This window comes from Cibotium barometz, chromosome 8, assembly GCF_041138505.1.
Source record: "Cibotium barometz isolate CiBa-2024 chromosome 8, ASM4113850v1, whole genome shotgun sequence".
NCBI lineage: Eukaryota > Viridiplantae > Streptophyta > Polypodiopsida > Cyatheales > Cibotiaceae > Cibotium > Cibotium barometz.
Window position 1 is genome coordinate 35,227,164 of NC_141053.1, and position 21,316 is coordinate 35,248,479.

A 21,316-nucleotide genomic window follows, 5' to 3' on the forward strand; every position below is an offset into this window, starting at 1 on the left:
ACACCTACAAAGAGGCGACCACCCTTCTGCTCACCCTCAGATGATTGTGCGCCTCCTCCTCCTCAGGCTGCGCTACCTCCACCTCCACAAGCAGACGGCTGCGCATGTTCTCCAGCAGGCGGCTGCTCCTCCCATACAGGCGATTGTACCTCCTTTACAGGCGGCTGTGCTATGCAGCCAGGCGGCTTCTGTACTCTTCAGTTGGCAGCTACATTTGATCTCCAGTAGGCTGCCCTCTCCTCTGCAGGCGGCCATAGCAGGCGACTGTGCTCTTGCAGCCAGGCGGTTTCACCATCTCGTCAGGCGGTTGCGCCTCCTTCAGGTGACTCGCAGCCACATGCGGCTGCGCCTGTCTACTGCGGGCGGTTGTGCCTCCTGCCCACGGGCGGCTGCAGCCGGGTGTCTCTTGCCCATACAGGCGGCTGCGCCACCCTACACGCGGCTACAACAGGCAACTTCTGCACTCTCTAGGCGGCCCTTGCAGGCGGCTACGCTTCCTCCTCCTCCACAGCAGGAGGCTGTGTCTTGCACAGCAGGGAACTGTGCTCCTTTGCAAGCGGTTGCGCCTCCCTTCCATAGGCGGCATCTCCCTTCTTCAGGTGGCTACACCTTCTCCACAGGCAGCTGCTCCTCATCCTCGTCGACAGGCTGCTGTGTCCTGGTGTCCCTCTCAAGTAGCTGCACACAAACGCCTCGGGTATTTGTCTTCCATTAGCGAGCTACAAGTAAGTGGATTCAGATTTAAGTAAAGGATTTGAATGGGAGAGAGAATTAGGGTTAGGTTTTCATGTGGGAGACATACACACAGACAAAAGAAGGGAGAGAGAGAGAGTTGTGGGGATAAGTCAACTCACCAAGATGAGTTTGTGACTCCCCTATCACACATGTATATTGCACTAGTACACATAGTGCACTTAGTACATTAAAAGTACTAAGTGTACTATGTACTATAACTTATGGGCTTGTACACACTATAAGGGTGGGCATAGTGCCTTTACCCCAACAACCTCCCACTTAAAGGCAAAGTGCCCTTAAGTAAAGGAAAAGAAAAATCAGCATGTACATGATAATATACAAGGCCATATCAAGGCTAAAACTGGCCTTATCCAATGCCCATCAAGTGTCTGCAATGAGCAAACCACTCCGGAGGCAAACTCTTTGTCAACAGATCAGCCGGATCGGTTTCATCCTCTGTCTTTTCCGCAGACTATGTGGCACATGATGAACCAACATTGTGTAAAGATGCTATCAAACTTCCATCCTGGAAACATGCTATGGGACTAGAACTCGAAAGCATTGACCGTAATGGCACGTAGTCCCTTGTGGATCGCCCTCGTCATAAGAAGGTCATTGGAACCAAAGGGATCTTCCACACCAAATTTAAAGCCGATGGTACCTTGGACAAATACAAAACCCGGCTTGTTGTGCAAGGCTTTCGCCAGAAAGAAGGCATTGATTTCAACGAGACCTTTGCACCCACTGCTCAAATGACGACAATCCATCTTTTACTCAATCAGGCTGCTCACCACGAATGGCCAGTCTATCAGATGGATGTTAAGAGTGCTTTTTTAAATGGCATCCTCGAAGAGGAGGTCTACGTTGACCAACCTCCGGGCTTCCCACTCCTCGGGTTTGAGGACAAAGTCTTTGGCTTGCATAAACCTCTTTATGGGCTTAAGCAAGCCCCCCCGAGCGTGGTATCATCGCATCAATAAATTTTTTCACAACTAAGGTTTTCAACCATCTCACTGTGACCCCAATATCTATATTCACACTGATCAGGGGATGGTTTGCTACCTAGTGCTGTATGTTGATGACCTCATCAGTTCTGGTTCACATCAAGCCAAAATGGCTAATATCATGGCACAGCTCAGACGAACTTTTGAGATGACTGATCTCGGTCTTCTCTCATATTTCCTTGGCATGAAGGTGGTCCAACATCCTGATGGTATTTTTGTGTCCCAACAGAAGTACTGTCTCCAACTCATTACTTCCTACTTTCCTCATGGTGGTATCCCTGCGGCTACTCCATTGGATCCCACCATTAAACTATCAAAGGAAGTGGACTCACCTCCACATGAAGAGCAAGCCTACCGCCAAGTGGTTGGGAAACTTATCTGGCTCACAAATTCTCGTCCTGATATCTCCTATTGCACATCCATTTTAAGTCAATATCTCAATGCTCCTAAGGGGCCACATTGGAGTTCAACATTGAGGGTTGTTCGCTATCTAGCAGGTACCTATTTGTATGGACTTCACTACACTTGTGGGATCACCCTGCGTGGTTACACGGACTCCGACTGGGCTGGTGATTTCCATTCCCGACGTTCTCATGGTGCATAGTTGCCACACGTTTTTTGAAACGCGTTTTTGAAACGTGTTTGAAACGTTTCAAAAACGTTTCAAACAAATTTCCAAAAGTTTTTTAAAAGTTTTTTTCAAATTTTTTTTCAGGTGTTTTTTCCAGGTTTTTTTTAGGGGGGTGTCCATAAATTTATGTTTGGTACAGTTTAATGCTAAAATCTACATTCAACTTTCATATACATGAATCATGATACATCATGAATGATGAATCCATGATTCAAATTTCATACTGAATCCTGATTCTTAATACATCATACATGATTACAATTTACATCATACAATGATCATACATGTAACATGAATCATGATACATCATACATGATACATGGCAGTCTTCAGGAATCAGGAATTAGATCATAGATGGCAAAAACCCATATAATTATTAATAGCATAACCAGTTTGAAGTTACAAGTTACAACTTACAACATACTAAGCAACATACTAAGCACTAGTGAATAGTGTCAAATGATAAATCTGAAATCTGAAATACAGATGTCTGTACCGAAAGACCAAATACAAAAACTCTGAAAAAACAAATGGTCTCCAATGTCTGGAGTCTGGACTCTCAACTCTAGACTCAAGTGTCAAGAGTCAAGAGTCACTAGTAGTAACTAGTAACTACTCAGCATCATCCTCCTCTGAGGAATGTGAGTCTGTGTCGTAAGAAGATGAAGCCTCAGCCTCAGCCTCAGCACTCGTAGATGCATGATCTGCTGATGTCGGTGCCCGTGATCGTGTCATAGTAGCTGGTGCCATCATCTCCTCATATAGCATGGCATAGATGTCGCGCTCCTCAGCAGGGATCTCTGGTACGTCCTTCACTTTCTCTATGTCGATCTTGTCGACATTCACTTGGCGCGGCTCAATGGGATTGCCTTGCTGCTCAATTAAACGGAGGTTGCAATGACAATACACCAACCGTTCTAATTGAGCAGTGGACAATTTGTTCCTCTTCTTTGTATGGAAGAGGGCCCATGTGCTCCAGTTTCTCTCACATGGACCAGAGCTGCAATCCTGTGAGAGGACTCGTAATGCAAGGCGTTTCTGTCAAAAGATAACAGAAAACTTTATAAATAATAAGAAGAAACAACTTATATAAGTTGTAAGTACTAAGTTGTTACTTCAAAGTGCAAACTTATTACATGTAAGTTGTAACTTGTCAGTGGGCACTTACCAGAACTGGAGTACCGATGCCATATTTCTCCCACCAAGAGACTGGCTGAAGCTGAGTCTCTCTCAAAACTGCAGTGGCTCTCCCAAAGGCATGACTCCCATTCCGAAATACTAGGAGCTCATCCTCTAACTTCCTGAGGAGCTGAACATCACCTCCAGTCCAGGTCTGGATGTAAGACTGCCATCCCTCTTCTAGCTCCTCATTGTTGAACTGCTCCTCATTCCGCCATAGTGGGTGTAGTATATGGGCAACCGCATGGATTGGCCTATGAAACCAATCCCATCTACGGTTCCACACCTCCCTGATGTCCTGGATCCTGTTCAACGACACTTGGAAGCATGGAATTAATATCAATGTATAATGTGGCCACTGGCAACTAAAAGAACAACAATGACATACAATGATACATACCTCTCAGCTGATAGTATAGTGCATCGATCTAGGGCCTCTCCAATGCGGTCCATGAACTCATATAAGAGTCCAAGGGTGCTGCCCTCCATGTCCGTAATGCGAAGCACACTATATATAGGCTGAGTGGCCGTGACAAGTGCAAGGGCCTCAGCCCACCAAGTGTCTCGCATTACCGCGCGCACAAATGCTACTGCCTTGGGATGCTCTCTATCATCCCATGCCATCCACTCCTGAGAGACAACAGTGCGGAGTAAACCTGTACGGACCCGCACAAGCCTCTCAACCACAATGAGCATGTAAGCAAACCTGGTGTTTGAGGGCTTCAACAACTCCAAATCACTGTGTGCACGAAACATAGCTAAAACCTTTGGCCTCTTGGTGACAAACTTCACCATGCTCCGAGAAGTACTAAAGAGGTCGGCAATCCACCCAATTTTGGCCACATCCTCTATCAAGAGGTCCAAGCTGTGTGATGCACATGGAGTCCACACTATCTTTGGAAACTCATCCTCTAACATCCTGCCCATAGATACACAATTTGACCCATTATCTGTAACTACCTGCACTATGTTCTCTGGGCCAATCTCTAGCACTGCCTCACGCAAATGTCTCCATATGAATGCTCCAGTAACAACTGTACCTGGAACCGAGGCATCAATGGCACGCAAAAACATTGTGCCCTTACAACAGGACACCAAAATGTTATATACATTTCTCTTTCTCATGTCTGTCCAGCCATCACAAAGCAATGTGCATCCATATTTCTGCCAGGTTGCCTTCAAAGGCTCCATCTCAAGCTCCACTGCCTTCTTCTCCTTCCTTAAGTGGGTTTTGCGAAGGGACTCATAAGATGGACCCTCCCACTCATACCCAATGCGGCTGATAGCTTTAATGGCCTTCTTCCAACGAGGAGTACGCACGACGTGAAATGACAAAGCGCATTGTATAAACAACTTTGTCAATTCACGTGTGGCCTCCTTGACAGCTTGCTTTTGTATGCCTGCTTTAATGCCTGCCCTCTTTAGAGAAGGCACGGTGGGCAATGAAGATCTGTGGGCTACAGGAATGGAGCTAGACCCACCTGCTTGACTCTGCAAATCATCCTCTGTCCTAGCTCTTTTGGACACATCACCTACAGAATCTGTATCCTGTACATCATCATCAATAGGCTGAATTCCCTTTGCTGCTTCATGTTCTCTCTTCCATTGCTGAAGAGACGCTACAACCTCTCTTGGTACTTGACTGCAAGGGCCAATGCCTTCCCCTCTTACTCCTGTAAAATGGGCCTTTACCCTAATAATAGACCCACCTGACACTTTGGCACAAAAATTGCATTTCCACCTTTCTGTGCCTGAACCCCCATATCTGCTCACAGGAGTTACGTGGTTCCACATGGCATCCTTAGCCCGAGGCATGATGAATGAATGAAGAAATTTGGGCAACCTGGCAAGAAATGCCCAAATTTCAAATCTGAAATTTGGTCCAAAATCAGAAAAAATCAGCATTTAGGGTTATTAAAAACCTGAGAAGCAGGGTGCGTAGGGGCCGGAGGAGTAGGCTTGGTGCGTAGGCAAGGTGTGCATGCACCAATGTAGGCAACCTGGCAAAAAATGCCCAAATTTCAAATCTGAAATTTGGTCCAAAATCAGAAAAAATCAGGATTTAGGGTTAGTACAAACCTGTTACCTACGGTGCGTAGGGGCCGGGGGAGAAGGACTGGTGCGTAGGTAGGGGTGCAAGCAAACCTGGAAGACTTCAAAGGCTGGAAACGTCTCTTTCAAGCGTCACTTTCAAAACTGAAATGCCAGGAGATACTGCATCGTACGTTTTCTATCATAAAAAAAAACTGGCCCAGCAAAAAAACGCGTTTCAAACGTTTGAAACGTTTGCACGTTTCAAACGAGTAGCCTAAAGTTTGAAACGCGTTTTTTTGCAACTATGTCATGGTGGTTATTTGTACTCCCTCGGATCTGCCCCTTTCTCTTGGTCTAGCAAAAAGCAAGATACCGTTGCAAGTTCTTCAGCTAAGGCCGAATATCGGGCCCTCTATGACGCCGCCACTGAGCCTATGTATCTTCGTCAGCTTCTTACGGAGATGCGCGTCTCCATTGACACCGCTTCTATCATCTTCGTCGACAGTCAGAGTGCGATTGCCCTTGCTCTGGCAATCCTATTTTTTCTAACTGTACCAAGCATGTGGGTGTCCATTTTCATTTTACCAAGGAACAGGTTGAGCTTGGTACCATCCGACTCCCCTACGCTGGACAACCATGCAAACATCCTTATTTACAAAGTCCGTCAACTGCCCCATCCTCCAGCGTCTTCGCGACTGGATTGGCATCTGTCCACCGCCATCACCCTCCACATATTGAGAGGGGCATCTTCCTCTCCTTTCAAATTTTTTATCATCATTGTATCAGGCACATGAGTCAGTGAAAACCCCATGAGGGCACGGCTCATGTGAAAACCCACTGCATTGCATTTTTTTCCATCTTGCATTCCCTATGCATAGCATTCTGTTTTTTGTGTTTGGGATGCATGTGTGAATGAAAACCCGAAAATGATGCATGTGAAAACCTCTTGTATTGTGGCATAATTCCAGTACCTCCCAAACTCAGAAGCCTCTACTCCGGTCTCAAATCACATGATCCTCATCTGTTAGAAGTCATCTCCTGTCTTTATTGAGACACCAGGGCCTCTGTTGTGGGTGTGCCCGCCCTTGTAGGTGCTTTTCTCATTTTTCCTCTCCCCTCGTATTTTTTCCCATATTTTTTCCTATTTATCTGTGGCTTGGGAGGTGGTCCTGAGCTAGCAAGCGCATTTATTATCTGGCCGACTGTACCCAACTTCTGTACAAAGCTAGCCGACTCCTGAATGCTGGCCGACTGGTCTTTAGGGCTGGTCGTGGAGTTTTGTGCCTGTCGGCGGCTGCCTCTGCAAGCCGACTGCATTATGGGGCCATATAAAATGGCCCCACTACCCTCTTGCCATTATCGTCTTGTAGCTCGTCGACGATGTAGGAGCATATTAACAAGCTGCAGGCTCTTCAGCAAGAAGTTCTTCAGGCTGGGAAGGAGATATCATCGAAGGACATGGCCATAACGTTGCTGTCGCATCTGCCCTCTCAGTACTCAGCATTTTACTCGTCTTTGATTACCAGTGGCCAGCTCAGCATTATCACGGGGGAGGAGCTTGTGCCCATGGTCTTGGACCAAGAGGAAAGATTCTCGAACCCTCCACAGGGCGGAGGTTCGGAGGCCTTAACTGGCCAACGATCGAAAGGCCATAACACGGGCAAAAGGAAGGCTTCATCGGAGAAGTCTTCTGAGAAGAAGTCCAACACTAACCGCGAGAAACTAAAGGCACAGAGGACCTGTAATGATTGTGGCAAGAAAGGCCACTATTGGAGGTAGTGTCCCAAGCGGAAGACCGAGAAGGGTGAAGACTCCTTAGCAACAACCATGAAGACTCCGGCTTTTGTGCACTTGGAGGTGATGGACACCGATGTTTCATTTTCTTCAGGTAGGGAGGAGGGTGGAGGACTCTCCGCAACGGATACTCGAGAGTGGATTCTAGACAGTGGTGCTTCCAAGCACATGACTCCTTCCCGTTCGGCTTTACAGGATCTCTGCAGGTATTTTGGTCACATTTTTGCTGTGGATACATCCACTATCCCAATTCACACTAAGGGCAGGTTGGAGATAGTTCCCGATGGTAGAGGAGGGAAGCATTCCTCCCAGGTGTTTTATGTTTCGTCACTTGGTTTTCATCTGTTGTCAGTGCATCAAGTTTGCAAGACTGGCATACGGGTAGAGTTTGATGAGCATTTTGTTGCTCTCCGGGACAAGGCAACGGGCCAGGTCGTTTGGGAAGGCGGAGTGTGTCGGAATGCGCAGCGGAATATGAGACACACAACTGAGAGCAAACACATGCACAGGACTCCACGCTGAACAGAGGCCCACATAGAAGACAAGCGCCAATCTGCAACAAACTGAACTGGGAGCAGAAAGAGAAAAACGCAAACAAGAGAGTGGTTGGGTATGAACTCTGTATATACACAGGAATCCCGAATGAGTGATACAATTGCATGGGCTGTGGGGGTCCATTTTATATGGACCCCAGGAAGCAGCAGTCGGCCTGCTCCAGAGGCAGCCGACAGTGGACAGATCTCCACGACCAGCCCTCATAGCCCAGTCGGCCAACAACCTTGAGTCGGCCAGGTCAGAAATAAGGACGTGTACAGTCGGCCAGAGGAGATGTGCCTGCCAGCCTGTGACTGCCTCCCAAAGCCATGGAAAAAATGAGAAAAGTATGGGGAGAAATACGAATAGTGGGGAAAAATGAGAAAACACCTAATAAGGGCGGGCACACCCACAACAAAGGCACTGGTGTATATGTATAGACAGGAGATGACTTCTAACAGAGTGGAGAATGGAGTTTACAAGCTTTCAGCACTCTCTCCGCCAGGTCCTCAATTTTGTGATGAGTGTCAGTCTGGTAGTGGCCACTTAAGTGTGGATACGCTGCAGGTGCAGGCTTTCCCGGACCAAATGGTGGATAGCTTGCCAGTTGATGGCAGCAAATGGCAGGAAATTTCCAGTAATGATGTTGGTAGTTCTTGTGTTCGTCAGTCAGAGGAAACTTTACAGGTAACCTATGCTCTGATGTCTCGTAGTATTCACGACAAAGAAACTCCTGTAGATAAGGATGTTCTTTCCACGGGGACCTCTCGAAAAGCCAATCAGGTGGCAGTTGATTACTTGCAGAAGGAGGTGGTTGTTGCACATTCTCCAGGCTTTGTGGTTCCGGATTCAGAGGGGGTTGGCGCATTTATTATCTGGCCGACTGTACCCGACTTCTGTACAGAGCTGGCCGACTCTTGAATGCTGGCCGACTGGTCTTTAGGGCTGGTCGTGGAGTTTTGTGCCTGTCGGCTGCCTCTGATGCAGGCCGACTGCAGTATGGGGGCCATATAAAATGGCCCCACAGCCCTCTTGCCATTATCGTCTTGCAATGTCTTGTATTCCGGATTCTTTTGGTGTATATATAGTAGAGTTACACGCCTCTCTCTCCATTGCTGTCTTTTTCTGCACTTGCTCTTGTGTTTCCAGATTTTGTCATCATCTCCGCTGCGTATTCTGACATCATCGTCTCTCATGATCCCCTTTTGGTCTGAGAGGGGGTGTGTGAAAATATACCCAAAAGTGTATTTTACCCAGCCCAAAAGGGTTATTTAGTCATATTACTTTACCTTTATCTGCTAGCCAACCAGCACCCACCCTTCCTATATATATGAAGCACATCTTTTTTCAGCAACCACAAGAACAAGCACCTCCTCTGTTGGTCGCCTACATCTGGGTCACCATCAGCGTGTACCTCCCCGGTTGCTGCCGCTGGTGCAGGCCGCCTACGACAGGTGCAACCTGCATTCTCTTCTGCTAGACTGGTCGCCTACATCAGAACAGTGTTCAGCGTTTGTCATCGCCTACATCAGGGCTGTGTACAGCTCTTCTCCATCACCTACATCAGGGCTATGTTCAGCGTTTGTCATCGCCTACATCAGGGCTGTGTACAGCGTTTTTCCATCGCCTACATCAAGGCTGATCTCAGCGTTTCACCATCAGGTATATACTCTGTGTTTACTTCAGCACACCATCAGGCTGACCTCAGCGTTTCTTCATAAACAGTACTTCAGCATTTACACCATGCATATATCGGCACTTACATCAGGCTTACTTTGGCACTCTTATCTGCGTTTTTGGGACAGCAGCCCTCTCTGCTCCTTTGTTGTCTCACATAGAGCTCCTGTACTGGATTTTATCATTTATATATACATCCCTATTGCGTGCTGTGTTATTTGCTCTGATCTCTCATATATTTGGTCCTTTGGTCTCTTTTGCCCTCACACAATGGGCCTTTGTTTCCACCTTATGTGAGAGCTAGAGTGGTGAAGTGCCCTATCTAGTGTGAGAACAGATGGAATAGGCTTTGGAAGCCGTTCAAGTCTATTTTTGACTATGAGTGGAGCCATCCCATCTAGCCATGATTCGTTTTGGAGCGAGAAGGTCGACAAAGTCGGTGGTCCCGGCACAATAAAGTGCTGCCCATGCTGTCCACACTGGGACTGCACATTGCCCCTGGACATCCTTTGTCCGGGCGCCCAAAAGGCTGCCAAACTTGGCCATACTTGCCCTTGGAAGTTGCAGCTGAAAGTCATATCCATGTGCAATCTGATCAGGGCATGCACGTGACATATCTACTTGGGAAAGAGAGCCTAGAACACTCTAAAAGATTTAGCACAATACTTCAATGCAGGAGCCTCCTGTTTACACACAGCTAGCAGGGTAGGCCCTTTCAAAGCATGCTGCTTCTTAGAAATTAGAATCCACTTCTGGCCATGGGGCCCTAAAATATGACAAAATTGAAGACTCCATAGAACTGATAATAGAAAGAGGACAACTGTAAAGGGAATAACACAAATATCTGTATTATAATAAAGACGTTTGGCCATCAACCTTTTCTCTCTATTGTGTGTATAATCTGTGATTTATACACTGCACCTTTTCTCTCTACTGTGTGTAAACTGCACTGCACCACGTTCTCACAAGAACCAAGTAACTTCATTTGTAACAAAAACAGCTAAGACAAGAAACATATGCCTATGAAGGGAAGAGTGTACTTTACGTAAACTCCTCCATGTAACAAGTTCCCAACATGTCTCCAATTATATCTAGACCTTATTCCTATACTGATTTCCAACCCAAACCTTTTCCTCTGATCTCACAGCTGAATTGCCTCAAGGACTCTATTTTCAAGGCTTTGATTCTCTATTTGCAGATCCATGATTTTCATTCTTTGTTTTTCCAGAATGTCCTTCTTCTCCTCGACTTCCTTGCTTGCTTGCCCTCCTCTCTGCTCCAGCTCAGTTTTCAACATGCAATTTTTTGCTATTTGTGATTCAAGGTCATGTATCTGAGCCAACATGTCACTTTTTCTCCTCTCTTCCTTGCCAATTTCTGCATCTATGCCAGTCGTGGCTCGGCTCATGTCTTGCATTTCTTTGGAACAAACTTCCAGCGGCATTGATGTACATTACAGTTACCCGATGCAAAACAGCAGGTTTGTAATAGAAGACTGCATATGCATAGTCGTAGGTAGCAGGAACAGCATGTAAAACAGTAAATTGACTGATTCGGAGTCTAGGTCAACACCTAAAACTAGACTTTTTCTTGAGAGAGACAGAAAGTATGGTTTTATGTATTGACCAATAGCCAGATTACATCAAAGCCAGTCCAGGCATATGTACAAGAAGAGGACAAAGGACTCCCTCGTCTGCTGCCAAAGCCTTTCGGTACGCTTGCACTACAAAGGTAGTATGAGACTTCATAACAATACAAGAGTCCCTCCAGCAACATCAGCATCACCAGACTATAGCCAAGGTGAAGCCATCATCGATGCCAGCAACATCATCAGAACAAATATGTATTATCCAAGGCAGAGTCATCATTCCTTTATGCCTTTATTGAATCCTACTTTATACCTCTGGTGTATGTTTACTCATCTAGAGTCCTACAGATATAAAGTAGAATCCATTGCATGTGAAACACTCTCTACCTAAATTCTTACAGATTGAAACTAGACTTTTGAAACATACAAAGACAAGAGGCTACCTGCAGGAAAGTTTTCCTGAGTTCTTCCACTTCAGTCTTCAGACTAGTCATGCATTCTGCACTGATGCTCATCCATCATGTTTTTCTTTTGCTCGTAGTACTCCGACCTTTCCTGTTGCCGGTGATCTAGCTCGTCCAAATCTGATTGCAAAGTGCTGACCAAACAAGAATTGCAGAAGTGAGATCTTTGAAAGAATATCAGAATATCTGGTTGTTCCAGAAATGTTGAGGGACAAACTGCCGTTTGACACGAAGTTCTGCAAGCGTCTCGTTGGCAGTTCCCACCTCTTCTTCTTTCTCCAGTACCTTAACAGAAAGCTCAGCTTCCTTCTGCTTGAGCACAAGGCAACGCTGCTTGATTTTGGCAAGAATCTCGTGCTGTTTGGAGAGCTGCAAGCTCTTGCTCTTGTGCCTTTTCAGCCTGAAACCATTCCAAGCAGTCCAAACTAGTGCTGAGGAAACAACTCAGTTGGCCCTCTCTTTACGCTTACGAACTCATGGAATCAGCTAACACCATGAACAAAACTGCTGTTGTGGTTCCTTTTTTCCCTTGAGGAACATGTGTACTGGATATCTCACCCTTTTTGACCTCTTGAATGATTGTGGTTCACTACTACAAGCTCCTTGAGATCTAGGATATGGTGGTACATACTTGTCATTTCTTACACCTGGAGTTCTTACCATTGGGATTCCAAACTCAACTTTCTTCTTACCTTTATCCAATGTACTCCTCTCAATGCTCACCTCATGTCTCAATCTTCCTAACCATGGGCTGAACACCCCCTAACATTTTGGCATTAGCTTGGGTGTGAACACTCCCTAGCATTAGTAATATTAGCTTAGGCTAATGAGTTGTGGGATTTGGTTATTAAAAGATGTCATATCAAGAAGTGGTTACAAGAGGGTTAGTGTGGGGAGTTAGGATCTTGTGGAGGTTATGGGAGCCCAATAGTCACATGGGTATCCCATGAGTCACATGGTTAGATAGCTATATAAAGCCTCTCTTTTGTTATGCAAATTGGACACAATATAGATGATGGATATGGAATACACTATGATGTTTTGCTTGTATCTTTTATGTTGTTCTTCATCCATGTCTCTTACACCATGCTCATGTGCACATGTGTACTCTATGGCTATGTGTGTAGGAGCACGTGTTTTCTCCCATGTTAGCTAACACTTTGGCCATCATGATGGGACAAGAAGCTTTGATCTTCTCCTTGCCCACAAGCTCTTGATTAGAAGTCAAATGACTAATCCTTAAGCATTTCTTGATTCTTTCTTGATTTTCTTAATTATATTAAGTTAATGTGTATCTACATCTTTTGCCTAAGCAAAGGTAGATCTTTTCTACCCTAGTATGTGGAGCGTTCTTCACCTTCTCGAATGAAATGGCTGATGGAGAGGGTAATGTACTTGCTACTATGAAGCCATCTTCTTTGGGGCCAGGTGTAAGAAAGCATTATGGGCCCAAGGCCATGGACAACTAGTAAGTAGGTGTGAACTCTTGGGTGGAGTATAAATACCAATGTAAATGGGATTATGGCTCATTCATGATAATGTTATCTATTCCAAGAATCAATGGTGAGCTTCTCCCGTGAGATGCTAAGTGGTGACTCCTTCATGAGCCACTCCCTTGGTGAGGGACTAACCCACCCCTGTTACTTTCTTTCATTGGTATCAGAGCATGGCTTTTGATCCATGATTTTTAATTTTCTTTTCTTCTTCTCATTTCGTGAGATTTCTGCTTCATTTGATTCATGGGGGAAGGGGATATGGCTAAGGTAGAGTTTGTGGTTCAAATCTGAGCACATGGACCTATTTTTTTTAGAATGAGTGGACCAAATTGGGGAAAATTTCTAATCTTGATTAGCAGTTGTTAATCAAAAACGTTTTTTGTTTGGGAGCTTTCTTGCAAACCCTAGCCATGGAATCTCAACATGAGCAAAGGGCATTGAGTCTCTCATGTATCTAGCAATGTTTTATGAAGTATTTCACCTATTTTCCATGAGCAATGGGGCTCCCAATGTGGCTGAAAATCACTACCAAAGCTGCCCACGTTTTTCACCAAAGTGACCCTAATCTTCATCTCCTTCAACAAATTCAAGCATTAAGGCTTCCCGGGTGACATTGGTGAGTTGCTCCATCACTTCCTTACAATTTTGAAGCATTCTTTCAAGCTATGGAGTGAATTAGGGTTTTATTACACATAAAACCCCCATTTTCAGAAATTGGACTTTAATCATGGCCATTCATGCTGCTCTTTATGCATTATGAATGCTTGAATGCTACACATAGCCATTCAATGCTATGCCTTGCATATTGGCATAAGTGAGCATAGCTTTGGGCACATTTGGGGGATTGAATAAAATGTTTTGGGTTGGAAGTCTGCTTTTTGGTGACCGTTTTCCATTGCCGGTTGCACGTTTTTGGTCATAACTCTCTCATACGAACTCCGTTTTTAGAGTTCTAGTACTCAAAACGACCGGCTCGTCGTCCTCTTCGAGACGAGCTATAGGTCTTGAGGTGCAGCATTCAGCAAGTGCTTTCTGTTTTCACTTTTGTACTGGATTTTCTAGTCCCGAGCGGGAACTCGTGCCCAGAACGCGACCCGAGATCACCGCTTTGTGACACTTGGATGTTGTTGGATGTGTTGTTGGATGTTGTTGATGATGGGATTGTAATGGAGCTATGAAAGGGCATGGTCATGATGCCATTATGATTTGTAAAATGATAAAAGCATGAGTCATGCTTACACATGTAAGTGATCTTACCCTCATCCCATTTGTGAATTCCAATCACATACACTCACCATTGCATTCACTTTCATTTCCTAGTGAATCTAGCAATGTGTGAGGGTACCTTGGCATGGGTTGGAGAGGCCAAGGGGAGCATGTCATGAATCTACCATGCCGTGATTGCCTTGGAAAAGCGATATGGTGGAGGATTAGGTACATTGGTGGTGAAGACATGGCCTCAACCTTCACCTTGGAGGAAAACTTGGTGAAGGGGTGAGAAGTGCTTGGCCGGGAGATCGGCAAGCATCAACGCGCTTCATCGACATCAAAGCCATACTTGAGCCAAAGCAAAGCAAAGCAAAGCAACAAACCTCTACATCGACTCAAGTTGCATCATGACAAAGGGGTGATGCCATATGGATTTGCATGCAAAAATGCTTTGTGGTTGATGCCTTGCAATGGTCAAAATGCTTTGTGGATTGATACCTTGCAATGGTCAAGTGGTTAATGATGATACAAATGCATGGGTAGATTGAGATTTGCAAGCAAAAGCGGGGAAGTTATGGCAAAATTTTTGCAAAAACTTGCCTAGTTGCAGTCAGGGCAGAACCCTAAATTTTAGGGTTTACAAAGATTATTCCAAATCTGTCCTTGATGATTCTTAATCTACACATCAAGACCTTTCTAACAAGCCGAAGATCTCTGAAATCGGAGAAGTTTGGAGCGGTCAAAGTCAAAGTTTGACTTTCAGCCGGGACAGTTGACTGGTCAAAGACAGTTGACTTTTTCAAATCTGTTTTTGGGGATCCTTATTAGTCTCATCGAGAGCTTTCCAACGATATAAAGATCATCAAAATCTGATATCGTTTGGATAGTGAACTAAAAGTTGGGCCTCTATCGCAAACCCTAAAACAGAGAGTACTTGCACACCAGATTTTTCTTGCCCCAGGCATTCAGCTCCAAGATCTTATCATTACGGATCTATCGAGCTAAAGAGAAGCAAAATCGGACTTGTCTCCAAAGAGTTTTGGCATATTTGGTGATTTGGTCACATTTTGGAGCAAAACAGTGAGCTAGTTTGCAAGTGGGACCAAATTTCATGCATGGAAATGACTAGAGGGGGACAAAACAAAGGAGTTCGGAGTGAGCAAGATGCTAAGCAACCCGAACCATTAATGGCTAGTGGATCTTCTACAAGAGTTGGGGAGGATTCGACTTCAAATGCCACTAGTGATTCACAGCCATTGGAGACTTCTCAACCCATGGTGGGGACTACTCCGATCACGATGGACATGATGCTTAAAGCCATGGAGAGTATGTTCCAACGGGTTGAAGGTAACCTAGCTAGTCGGCAACAACAGTTTGGTGAGCAACTCATGGAACGCTTTGACAAGCGCCAACACTATCTTGGTGATATGATGCAGACGGGATTTAGAGACTTGGGTAATGCTATCAGTGGGTTGGCTTCTTCCAAGTCTAATCAAGAAGTGGATGACAATGTAATGGATAGTGCACACCATGAGTTCCGACATGAAAGATTGCCGCCTATGCATGAGGTAAACCATGGGAGACAGATGATGTCACACTCGTCTCAAGTGGATAAAGGAAAAAGGCCTATGGGTGATGCTTATCATGAGAAGTCAAATGCCAATGTTCCAAAAGCTACGTCCTTTATGCAGGATGCCAGAAGAAGTTATGAGCACAGAGGGCTAAAGGATGCATGTGATTGGGATTGGGAAGATGAGCAAATGCAAAGACACTTGGGTGAAGGAAGAGGATTTGATGATCCTAGAACACGGCAAAGAGGGCCAAGAATGCAGAATGACATGGATAAGACCGTGAAGGACAAAATCACATTCACAAAGTTCAAGGGAGAGTCAAACTCTATCGAAGACTTTGAAGAATGGGCAAACAAAATGGACCTCTACTTCGAGATCAGCCCGAGAAGTGAAATGTCAAAGGTTTACTTTGCTTCATTGCATTTGGAAGGCTTTGCTCATACTTGGTGGAGAAGGAAGCAATCACATGGTTATGTTATTTCTACTTGGGAAGCATTCAAGAATGACATGGCAGAGGAGTTTACTTCTCGAATGCAAAGGGATAACCACATTGTAGAATGGGACAAGATTGAACAAGTCACAACGGTGAAGGCCTATTCTCAAAAGTTTCTAAAACTTCTATTATACTTGGATGATTTTGATGAGCATTATCTAGTCGTCAAGTATATAAGGGGTTTGAAGACTCCTATTGGTGGTGATGTCAAAGCTCAAGAGCCCGCAACTTTGAAGAAAGCAATGATGCTTGCAGAAATTCATGAGGAAAAATATATGTCAAAGTGGGCTAACAAAGGCAACACCAAGGGAGAAGTGGTTACAAGAACGGATTTGAGTTCTCATGCAAATGCAAATGCAAGGCCTAACCTTCCAAGGTTTCCTACCGTGTATGGTAGAGGGTCTAATAGACTTCCATTTAAACCACCATTTATGTCCAACAAAGCTACATACAATGAGTCCAAGCCAGCAAATGGGGGTTCAAAAAGCAAGGTTATCAAGGAGGACCGTTTGCATGAAATGAGGCTCAAAGGTCTATGTTTCAAATGTGGAGAAAAATGGAACAAGGATCACTTCAAAGTATGCAAATCCAAGGATATGTCCATAAGCTACATTATCACTGAGGACAATGCTAATCATGAGGAGGAGGAATTCCTTGAATGCAATGATGCCTTAGGATGGGGAGATCCTCATGAGGGTGGAGGTTATCATGATGATGGTTTTGATGAAGAAAATCCCGAGTTTCCTTTTGATCCGGGTGGGAAACTAAAGTTTGCTCATGACAAAATGGATGATGGGATGCCTCTATGCGTGTGGGACGAAGACAATAGTGCACATACTACCTTGTGTACAATCTCTCATGATGCTTATGCGGGAAGTAAGGGTGCCAACACATTGAGATTGAAGATCAAGGTGAATGGGAGAACAGCATATGCACTCATTGATACTGGAAGCACGCATAGTTTTGTCAATAAAAGGTCTTTGAACACTCTCAAAATGCAACCAACTTCTTTACCAAACAAGCACATGGTGCAAGTGGCCAATGGTGATTCAATGAGTTGCAATATGAAGTGTCAAAGTACAGAATTGGAGTTGTCCAAGAACTACTCTTGCAAAGTTGATCTTTTGGTGATTGAGTTGGGACCAATTGACATAGTACTTGGATGTGATTGGATGTCCACTTTGAACTCTTTTACCATGAACTTACAGAAAAGTTTCATGAGTTTTGTGCATCATGGAAGGGTTATTACATTGAATGGAATGCAAGGGTCCAAGCTCTTCATGATCAATGCTACTCAAATGAAGAAAGAGTTCAAGAAAGAGGGCTATGTTTATGTACTACAGCTTTGCAAAGAGGAAGATAATAGCAAAAAGGATTGCATCGAACATGTGGACATGGTTAAGCTACTCAAGGATTATGAAGATGTGTTTACCATGCCAAAATCAATGCCGCCAAAGAGAAGTGTTGATCATGCTATTGATTTGGAACCAAATGCCAAACCAATCAACAAGCCTCCCTATCGTTTGTCAAAGGTTGAAAAGGAAGAGGTGGCAAAGCAAGTAAAAGAACTCATTGACATGGGATGGGTTGAACCAAGTCAATCTCCTTTTGCTTCTCCGGTGCTACTTGTGAAGAAAAAGGATGGTACTTTTCGCATGTGCATTGATTACCGTGATTTGAATAAGATCACCATCAAAAATCGATTTCCAATACCAAGGGTGGATGATCTTTTGGATGAGTTGAAGGGTGCCACATGCTTTTCAAAAATTGATTTGCGTTCCGGATACCATCAAATAAGGATGAAAAGTGGTGATGAGTTCAAAACAGCATTTCGTACAGAAAGGGGTCTTTACCAATTCATGGTTATGCCGTTTGGATTATGCAATGCACCGGCAACTTTTCAAGCATTGATGAACAAAGTGCTTCAACCTTTCCTCTACAAGTTTGTATTGGTCTTTTTCGACGACATACTTATCTATAGCAAAGATGAGGAAGTGCATTTGAAGCACGTGAAAGAGGTTTTGGAGGTCTTGAGGCAAAACAAGTTGTATGTTAAGGAGACAAAATGTACCTTCATGGCACATGAGGTGGAATATTTGGGTCACATTGTGAGCAAGGATGGCATTTGTGTGGATCCAAAGAAAGTGGAATGTATTAGGAATTGGCCGGTTCCTTCAAACACTACTCAATTGAGGGGATTTTTGGGGTTATCTTCATTCTATAGGCGCTTTATTGCCCACTATGCAGAAATTGCAGCCCCAATGACGGATAAATTGAAGAAGGAAACCTTCTTTTGGGATGCCATTGCCAACAAAAGCTTTGAAGATATGAAGAAGATGCTCACATCAGCACCTATTTTGGTATGTCCAGACTTCACCAAACCTTTCACAATAAGGGCGGATGCAAGTGGAAGAGGGATTGGTGCGGTACTTTACCAAGACCATGGAGTCATTGCTTATGAAAGTAGAAAGCTGAATGACAAAGAAAGAGAACTCCATGTGTATGAGCAAGAGATGATTGCTATACTCCATGCTATCAAGAAATGGCACCATTACTTATATGGGAGTCATTTTTATGTGAGAAGTGATCATAGGGTGCTGAAGTATTTCCTCACACAACCCAATTTGTCTCCTAAGCAAAGAAGGTGGGTAGCAACACTACAAAACTATGATTTTGAAATCACATACACAAAGGGCAAAGAAAATGTGGTTGCCGATTCCTTGTCTCGTATGTGGGCCTGCTCATTGTATGCTATTTCTGAGGTGCATAAAGATTGGATCATGGAGATACAAGAAGAGTACTTGTTTGATGAAGAAACCTCACAAATAGTGCAGAAATTACAGCAAGATGTATGTGAAGAGTTACCCCATTATGAGCTGAAAAATGGTCTCCTCTACTACAAAGGAAAAGTCTACTTGGTTCCTACTTCATCATTTATCAAGAAGATCATGGAAGAGATGCATTGTACTCCTATGGCTGGTCATTTGGGTGTCTACAAAACCTTTGATGCAATAAGGAAAAGTTTCTTTTGGAAGGGGATGTGGAAGAGCATTCATGCTTATGTAAGTGGGTGCCGGTCATGTCAATTGAACAAGGATCCTACACATAAACCGGGAGGTTTGCTTCAGCCATTGCCCATTCCCGAAGGCAAATGGAGTCATATATCAATGGATTTCATTACTAACCTTCCGCGCACAAAGAAAGGGTGGGACAGCTTGTATGTTGTGGTGGATAGATTGACCAAAGTGGCCCATTTCATTCCTTCCAAGGTCACATATTCAGCCCAAAATGTTGCCAAGCAATTTGTTGATGGGGTTTTCAAGTTGCATGGTATGCCGTCACAAATTGTGAGTGATCGCGATGTCAAATTCATGAGCACTTTTTGGAGAACATTGTTTGAATATATGGGAACCAAGCTTACTCCAAGCACCGCCTATCATCCCGAAACCGATGGTCAAACAGAAAGAGTAAACAAATGGGTGGAAACATATCTACGCCACTATTGTCATGATACTCAAAGCACATGGGATGATTGGTTACCTTTGGCTGAGTTTGCTTACAACTCAACATATCATGTGAGCATTGGCATGTCACCCTTTGAGGCTTTATATGGTTACAAGGTCAATTTGCCTATGTTGGTGGGTACATATGAGACTTCTAACCATAATGCCAAGGAGGAAGCTGAAAGGATGCAAGCTTTGTTGCAACAATGCAAAAGTAATTTGAAGGTTGCACAAGAGAAAATGAGACAATATGCCAATGTTCATCGAAGACCATTGGAATTCAAACTGGGAGATTGGGTTCTTTTGAGAATACCAAAGTCAAGATATGCGTCTTTGAAGGGAAGCACAAACACCAAACTAGCTCATCGCTATTATGGTCCTTATCAAGTGATACGAAGAGTTGGGGAGGTTGCATATCAACTCTTACTTCCATCTACAACAAAGATTCATGATGTGTTTCATGTCTCTCACTTGAAAGGATATGTGGGTATGATCGATCAAATGGTTGATGAGTTACCTCCAATGAATGAAGAGGGAATGATTGAATACATTCCAGAAGCTATCTTGGGTACAAGGAAAAAGGTACTTCGCACTCGTACCTTGGTGGAGTATCTTGTTCAATGGAAGGGTTTACCTAAGGAAGAAGCTTCATGGCAACCTATTTCAGCATTGGAGGGATATGAAGCATTGATAGAGCAATATGGGTTGGTGTAAATTCAGCCAAATGGAACATTCTTCTCCGAATTTGGGGTATTCATTTGAGGTTTCGAGGACGAAACCATTGGGGAAGGGATGGTTTGTAAGAAAGCATTATGGGCCCAAGGCCATGGACAACTAGTAAGTAGGTGTGAACTCTTGGGTGGAGTATAAATACCAATGTAAATGGGATTATGGCTCATTCATGATAATGTTATCTATTCCAAGAATCAATGGTGAGCTTCTCCCGTGAGATGCTAAGTGGTGACTCCTTCATGAGCCACTCCCTTGGTGAGGGACTAACCCACCCCTGTTACTTTCTTTCACCAGGACTTGGCAAACCCATGGACATCCTAACTGGCTTGCAACTCGTGCTTAAAAAGACTCTTTCCCATGATGGCTTGGCCGGAGGACTCCACGAGGCTGCCAAAGCCATCGAGAAGCATGCAACGCAACTATGTGTCTTGGCCGAAGACTATAATCAGCCGGGTTATAGTAACTTGTGCAAACCTTGTGCTCTGAGCACAATGTCAACTTGATCTCAGTGCCAAGTGCTAAGAAGCTTGGTGAATGGACTAGGCTTTGCAAAATAGATTTTGACAGAAAGGCACACAAGGTTGTCGGTGGCTACTCTGGTGTTGTTAAGGATTATGAAAAAGAAACCAAAGGATTGAATGTTGTCCCCAAGAGTACTTGAAAAGTCAATAA

General features: G+C 44.4%; 1 protein-coding gene, 1 long non-coding RNA gene and 1 pseudogene across 2 annotated transcripts; 1 reads left to right on the plus strand and 2 right to left on the minus strand.

The window, feature by feature from the left end:
- Window positions 1-2,716: 2,716 nt before the first annotated feature.
- LOC147636191 (uncharacterized) lies at window positions 2,717-5,364 on the minus strand. Its single transcript, XM_086802092.1, has 3 exons — window positions 4,123-5,364; window positions 3,539-3,949; window positions 2,717-3,408 (listed from the first exon to the last, which is right to left on the minus strand). The coding sequence occupies exons 1-3, from the start codon at window positions 5,362-5,364 to the stop codon at window positions 2,983-2,985; spliced, it is 2,079 nt and encodes a 692-aa protein (XP_086658218.1). The 3' UTR covers window positions 2,717-2,982.
- A 5,051-nt stretch (window positions 5,365-10,415) lies between these two features.
- Window positions 10,416-12,229, minus strand: LOC147636192 (uncharacterized). Its single transcript, XR_015266499.1, has 2 exons — window positions 11,620-12,229; window positions 10,416-11,377 (listed from the first exon to the last, which is right to left on the minus strand). It is a non-coding gene; the product is annotated as an uncharacterized LOC147636192 (long non-coding RNA).
- A 781-nt stretch (window positions 12,230-13,010) lies between these two features.
- LOC147636193 (small ribosomal subunit protein eS12-like) lies at window positions 13,011-21,316 on the plus strand (annotated as a pseudogene).